The 7,829-nt window shown below is 39.3% G+C and overlaps 1 protein-coding gene across 1 annotated transcript; it reads right to left on the bottom strand.

The window, feature by feature from the left end:
• Window positions 1-3,993: 3,993 nt before the first annotated feature.
• LOC118948230 (toll-like receptor 13) lies at window positions 3,994-5,418 on the bottom strand. Its single transcript, XM_036973282.1, has one exon. It carries the CDS (start codon window positions 4,933-4,935, stop codon window positions 4,363-4,365), a length of 573 nt encoding a protein of 190 aa, XP_036829177.1. The 5' UTR covers window positions 4,936-5,418; the 3' UTR covers window positions 3,994-4,362.
• Window positions 5,419-7,829: the final 2,411 nt, after the last annotated feature.

Here is a 7,829-nt window from a genome sequence, read left to right on the forward strand (position 1 = left end):
TAGTTAAACACCTAGCAACTACATTTAGTTATACACCTAGCAACACATTTAGGTAAACAAATAGAAACTACAATTGGTTAAAGAAATAGCAACTACATTTAATTAAACAACTAGCAACACATTTAGTTAAACAACTAGCAACTACATTTAGTTATACAACTAGCAGCTAAATTTAGTTAAACAACTAGCATCTTCAAAATGTTAAACAACAAGCTACCTTTAGTTAAACCACAAAAGTCTACATTTAGTTAATAACTAGCAACTACAATTAGTTGAACAAATAGCAACACATTTATTTAAAAAAATAACAACATGATTTAGCTAAACAACTCGCAATTAGATTTAGTTAAAAAACTTCAACACATTGAGTTAAACATCTAGCTACTGCATTTTAGTTAAACAACTAACAACACATTTAGTTTAACAACTAGCAACTACATTTAGCTAAACAACTAGCAACTACATTTAGTTAAACAACTAGCAACTACATTTAGCTAAACAACTAGCAACTACATTTAGTTAAACAACTAGCAACTACATTTAGCTAAACAACTAGCAACTACATTTAGTTAAACAACTAGCAACTACATTTAGTTAAACAACTAGCAATTACATTTTGGTAAACAAATAGCAAACACATTTACAGTGCCTTGCGAAAGTATCCGGCCCACTTGAACTTTGCGACCTTTTGCCACATTTCAGGCTTCAAACATAAAGATATAAAACTGTATTTTTTTGTGAAGAATCAACAACAAGTGGAACACAATCATGAAGTGGAACGACATTTATTGGATATTTCAAACTTTTTTAACAAATCAAAAACTGAAAAATTGGGCGTGCAAAATTATTCAGCCCCCTTAAGTTAATACTTTGTAGCGCCACCTTTTGCTGCGATTACAGCTGTAAGTCGCTTGGGGTATGTCTCTATCAGTTTTGCACATCGAGAGACTGACATTTTTTCCCATTCCTCCTTGCAAAACAGCTCGAGCTCAGTGAGGTTGGATGGAGAGCATTTGTGAACAGCAGTTTTCAGTTCTTTCCACAGATTCTCGATTGGATTCAGGTCTGGACTTTGACTTGGCCATTCTAACACCTGGATATGTTTATTTTTGAACCATTCCATTGTAGATTTTGCTTTATGTTTTGGATCATTGTCTTGTTGGAAGACAAATCTCCGTCCCAGTCTCAGGTCTTTTGCAGACTCCATCAGGTTTTCTTCCATAATGGTCCTGTATTTGGCTCCATCCATCTTCCCATCAATTTTAACCATCTTCCCTGTCCCTGCTGAAGAAAAGCAGGCCCAAACTGTGATGCTGCCACCACCATGTTTAACAGTGGGGATGGTGTGTTCAGCTGTGTTGCTTTTACGCCAAACATAACGTTTTGCATTGTTGCCAAAAAGTTCAATTTTGGTTTCATCTGACCAGAGCACCTTCTTCCACATGTTTGGTGTGTCTCCCAGGTGGCTTGTGGCAAACTTTAAACGACACTTTTTATGGATATCTTTAAGAAATGGCTTTCTTCTTGCCACTCTTCCATAAAGGCCAGATTTGTGCAATATACGACTGATTGTTGTCCTATGGACAGAGTCTCCCACCTCAGCTGTAGATTTCTGCAGTTCATCCAGAGTGATCATGGTTCTCTTGGCAGCATCTCTGATCAGTCTTCTCCTTGGATGAGCTGAAAGTTTAGAGGGATGGCCAGGTCTTGGTAGATTTGCAGTGGCCTGATACTCCTTCCATTTCAATATTATCGCTTGCACAGTGCTCCTTGGGATGTTTAAAGCTTGGGAAATATTTTTGTATCCAAATCCGGCTTTAAACTTCTTCACAACAGTATCTCGGACCTGCCTGGTGTGTTCCTTGTTCTTCACGATGCTCTCTGAGCTTTTAACGGACCTCTGAGACTATCACAGTGCAGGTGCATTCATACGGAGACTTGATTACACACAGGTGGATTGTATTTATCATCATTAGTCATTTAAGTCAACATTGGATCATTCAGAGATCCTCACTGAACTTCTGGAGAGAGTTTGCTGCACTGAAAGTAAAGGGGCTGAATAATTTTGCACGCCCAATTTTTCAGTTTTTGATTTGTTAAAAAAGTTTGAAATATCCAATAAATGTCGTTCCACTTCATGATTGTGTCCCACTTGTTGTTGATTCTTCACAAAAAAATACAGTTTTATATCTTTATGTTTGAATTCTGAAATATGGCAAAAGGTCGCAAAGTTCAAGGGGGCCAAATACTTTCGCAAGGCACTGTAGTTAAAACACTTGCAACAACATTTAGTTAAACAACTAGCAACAACGTTTCTGTACAAATCTCTTCGATCGATGTTCAAATAAAATATCTGCATCGTGGTCATTCATGTATTGTCATTAATAACTGGTTCATGGTCATTGGTCATTCATGTATTGTCATTAATAACTGGTTCATGGTCATTGGTCATTCATGTATAGTCATTAATAACTGCTTCATGGTCATTGGTCATTCATGTATAGTCATTAATAACTGCTTCATGGTCATTGGTCATTCATGTATAGTCATTAATAACTGCTTCATGGTCATTGGTCATTCATGTATAGTCATTAATAACTGCTTCATGGTCATTGGTCATTCATGTATAGTCATTAATAACTGCTTCATGGTCATTGGTCATTTATGTTTTGTCATTAATAACTGGTTCATGGTCATTGGTCATTCATGTACAGTCATTAATAACTGCTTCATGGTCATTGGTCATTTATGTTTTGTCATTAATAACTGCTTCATGGTCATTGGACATTTATGTTTTGTTATTAATAACTGCTTCATGGTCATTGGACATGTATGTTTTGTCATTAATAACTGCTTCATGGCCATTGGACATTTATGTTTTGTCATTAATAACTGCTTCATGGTCATTGGTCATTCATGTATAGTCATTAATAACTGCTTCATGGTCATTGGACATTTATGTTTTGTCATTAATAACTGCTTCATGGTCATTGGTCATTCATGTATAGTCATTAATAACTGCTTCATGGTCATTGGACATTTATGTTTTGTCATTAATAACTGCTTCATGGCCATTGGACATTTATGTTTTGTCATTAATAACTGCTTCATGGTCATTGGTCATTCATGTTTTGTCATTAATAACTGCTTCATGGTCATTGGTCATTCATGTTTTGTCATTAATAACTGCTTCATGGTCATTGGTCATTCATGTATAGTCATTAATAACTGCTTCATGGTCATTGGACATTTATGTTTTGTCATTAATAACTGCTTCATGGTCATTGGTCATTCATGTATAGTCATTAATAACTGCTTCATGGTCATTGGACATTTATGTTTTGTCATTAATAACTGCTTCATGGCCATTGGACATTTATGTTTTGTCATTAATAACTGGTTCATGGTCATTGGTCATTCATGTATAGTCATTAATAACTGGTTCATGGTCATTGGTCATTCATGTATAGTCATTAATAACTGGTTCATGGTCATTGGACATTTATGTTTTGTCATTAATAACTGGTTCATGGTCATTGGTCATTCATGTATAGTCATTAATAACTGCTTCATAGTCATTGGTCATTCATGTATAGTCATTAATAACTGGTTCATGGTCATTGGTCATTCATGTATAGTCATTAATAACTGGTTCATGGTCATTGGTCATTCATGTATAGTCATTAATAACTGGTTCATGGTCATTGGATATGTTGTATGTATGTTTAGTCATTCACTGCAGTACACAGTAGTCACACCCTTTTTCAGTTCCTCTTAGCAACAAATATACAAACAAAGATATGTGTTAGCAATTAGGTGTTTAAAAATACAAATAGGATCTGATAAAATTTAGGGAATTTATAAAATGTTTAGGCATTTTTATGAGCAATTTAAATAAGGCTATTAAAAGTAATTTCAGATGAATCGCAAAAAGTACACTCCAGACAGAGCATTTAAAAGGAATTGACAAGACAAATTTCAAACAGCGGTAGACATTTTGTACGGAGGACTTTTAACAACAAATTCAACAGCTCAACATATGTGTCAACATTGCATGTCACATTTCAGTCCACAAGGTTAAACATCATCTTCTCATGTCACATTTCAGTCCACAAGGTTCTACATCAACCTCTGAAGACACAAGTCAGTCTACACAGTCCTACATCAACCTCTGGTCAAATTTCTATACCCAAGGTTCTACATCAACCTCTGATGTCACATTTCAGTCCACAAGGTTCTACATCAACCGCTGATCTCATGCTTCAGTCCACAAGGTTCTACATCAACCTCTGATGTCACTTTTCAGTTCACAAGGTTCTACATCAACAGCTGATGTCTAGCTTCAGTCCACATGGTTCAACATCAACCTCTGATCTCAAGCTCGGTCTGAGGTTTCAGTTTAGCCCACAGTCTGTCCCAGAATGCCTGGTGCTGAAGGGGGTCCTGGGGCCAGTCCAGATAAGTCCTGGTTTTCAGCAGGCGAGCCAGCCTGTGGTGGGCAGACAGATGTCGAGGGGGGATCTTCTCCAGGAAGACCAGAAGGAGGATGTCCCTTTGCTCCAGCTGCAGCCTGTAGGTGGCCAGCTTCATCTCCAGAGAGCACCAGTTACTGCGTAGGTAGTGGCGGCTGACTAGGCAGAGAGTGTGGCGGCTCCGGTAGAGGCTGTCTGTGATGTTCTCCACAATGTCCTTCCCCAGCTGGAAGTCCCTGCTGTGCAGACAGAGGCGCAGGAAAGGAGGACCCCTCTGCTCCAGATTGGGAAGCAGCTCCTCCACCACCCAGCGCTCGTCCTTCCCGCTATAGGAGACAAACGCATCGTAGTGGTAGCGCCCCCTGGTGTTGGATCGCATGGCTTCTAACAGCCAGCCAAGGGTGATGTGGTAGAGGGGGAGGAGGTAGGGGCCGGCCAGGTTATGGACCAACACCACCAGCATGAAGAACAGGACTCCTGTTCAGTCGCAACAAAGAGCACAAAGCCAACCTCTGTTGTGCAGTTGGCTTCTGTGTACTTGACAAAATTAGGTGTGTCTATTCCATTGTCCGACAAGCATATCAAGTCCTCCAAAGCATACATACCGGTTTTAGCATACGGACCAAGCATGATCACTTCAACCTGCCTGCACCCCTTTGCCCATGTAATGAGCCAAGCATTGTCACAACTGCAAAACATCTGTAAATTATCAAATGTCAAAAGCTTAAGACTAGAGAGAGGTTCAATAAAGCTGTAGAATACATTATAAATGTTCTCTATATGCAAATACACTCTTTTCAAAGATTTCAAGTCTTTAGTTAAACTCCCCTCTAAAGAGTAAATCCTGCAGTGGTACATTTCCAGAACCTCCAGTTTGGTCAAGTTGTGAAAAATGATGTCGGCAGAACGCTGTATTAAAAGATCCACCTGTCGTAGAGTCAGTTTCCTCAGGTGAATCAGCTGATTAATTGATGTTAAATCAACCCTTTTAGCTGAAAGCTTTGATCTGTAGTCAAATGTCTCCACAGACGTGAAGTACTTTCCCATGAATTCAGATCCACAAAGGAATTCTTCAGCATCAGCATGAAGATGGGTTACAGACTGAAAGAAAGGTCTGTCACAGTCCTGAAATGACACCGTCTGGCCTTTGAGCTGGAGACTCAGGTTCTGTTTAGATGTGATGTTACTGCCGATAGTCAACTGCATTGGCCTCATAGCTGAACTAATGTACAGATGAGTCAGCTGACTCAGAATTCCACCAAATATAAGTGTCAGATTCAGCTTGATCACAGGTTCTGTTAGTGGGTAGTGCACTTGCCCGAGAAACACTTGTCTAAGAGACATGAGGTGTGTGAAAGACATTGCCTCAATGTTGTGAATAAGTGGATTGTTCCTGAGGTCTAACCATGTCAAACTATGTAAACCATAAAATGTGTTTGCATTTATCTGTGTTATCTTATTCCTTGTAATGTCTAAGGACTCCAGATTTGTCAATCCCAGGAAAGCAAAGTCTTCAATGTTTGAAATTAAATTATATTTTATATCCAGATACAGGAGCTTAACAAGACAGATAAATTGTTTAGCAAAAAGCATTTGATTTTTCAACCCTAAAGTGAGATTTGTTAACCATGTTATTGGTTGTTTTTGGAAGGAGCAAATATCAAGTCTGTTGTCTTCCAGGCCGACTATGTTTAATTGACTAAGGTTTTTGAGACTGGAAATAAAATGCCAATCCAAATGGGTAGTAGGATGGAAAGACAAAGGTACACTTAAATACATATATTCTAGCCCAGTGCACAATTCAACACTGGACATAGAGAGGCTGCTTGTATTGGCATTGTTTACATATATTTTCTTGATTGAAAGCAAAAACACTACATTACAGATACTTTCAATATCAATGACATTGATCCCAGAGCAACTGAGGACCTGGATTTGTTTTATCCCAGACAGGGGAAGGTCCAGTAGGACTTCCTGGCTGAAAGCCCCTGTTAACCTTGTGAGGTTCTGGAGCCAAGCCAGTGAACCTTCCTCTATGTGTGTTATTTCACCAAATGATAAGCCAACCCTCGCTAGATTTATATAAACAGGTGTCATGCTTTCGTTGGTGTTTAAGACGGAGCAGTTTGAAATGTTTAACGATCGTATGTTTGTTGCGTCTACATATAACCTAACAAGTGACTTAATATTCATTATTCTGCATGCTATCTCTGACAAATCCTCTAAATAGGGTTCCCTAATGATGAGACTTTGTAACAGAGGAATGCCATGGAAAACATCCGGGGACATTGCTGACAGTCTATATCTCCAAAGAATCAAATGACTTAGGTTGACGAGATCTCTGAATGTATGGGGCCCAATATGACATTCACAGCAATCTGAGTCAGTTCCCCATTTACCTAAGTGCATATGTTGCAGATTTGGAAGGTGACTATTCGCAGTTGGAAGGATTTGAGTAAAACAGCCATCAATGTACAGGTACTCTAGATCCTGAAACTGAGAGAAAAAGCCCAGAGACATGGATCTATTTTCACCATGTGTCATATATATGCAGAGGGTATTGATATTAGGGGGAAGTCCAAGTAGATCCTCCTCGATGGCTGTGACATCTTGACAGGCAGCAGTGTAACGTTCTGCATGATGAGGTATGTGGCTGCAGGTCCAGGTGGGAAAGTTTTCCAAGTCTTCACTACTGTCATAAATCTGGCATTTAGGATGCATCCATCCACTAGAACTCTGAATCCACAGGAACAGGACGGCAGGGTGGGAAAACATAGATCTCATCTCTTCCAACGTCAGTCAAATCTACTGAGATAATTGTCAGAATAGTTTGGTTCCGGTGGATCTCTGTAGGACGTTGGTTTGATACAGTAAAACCCTTATGAACGCTGTAAACAGTATGGAGTCTCTGGTCTTCTTGTTGTTTGTCAGATGGGTTCCTCCTTGGTAACTAACAGCAGTTCATACCTTTTGGTTGTTCCAATGTTCTTCCCTTTCAATCAATCAATCAATCAAATTTATTTTATATAGCCCTTCGTACATCAGCTGATATCTCAAAGTGCTGTACAGAAACCCAGCCTAAAACCCCAAACAGCAAGCAATGCAGGTGAAGAAGCACGGTGGCTAGGAAAAACTCCCTAGAAAGGCCAAAACCTAGGAAGAAACCTAGAGAGGAACCAGGCTATGTGGGGTGGCCAGTCCTCTTCTGGCTGTGCCGGGTGGAGATTATAACAAAACATGGTCAAGATGTTCAAATGTTCATAAATGACCAGCATGGTCGAATAATAATAAGGCAGAATAGTTGAAACTGGAGCAGCAACACAGTCAGGTGGACTGGGGACATCAAGGAGTCATCAT

Source organism: Oncorhynchus mykiss, unplaced genomic scaffold (genome assembly GCF_013265735.2).
Source record: "Oncorhynchus mykiss isolate Arlee unplaced genomic scaffold, USDA_OmykA_1.1 un_scaffold_227, whole genome shotgun sequence".
Lineage (NCBI taxonomy): Eukaryota > Metazoa > Chordata > Actinopteri > Salmoniformes > Salmonidae > Oncorhynchus > Oncorhynchus mykiss.

Coding starts and splice junctions, on each gene's coding strand:
- LOC118948230 (XM_036973282.1), bottom strand. CDS start 4,935: ATGCTGGTGGTGTTGGTCCATAACCTGGCCGGCCCCTACCTCCTCCCC.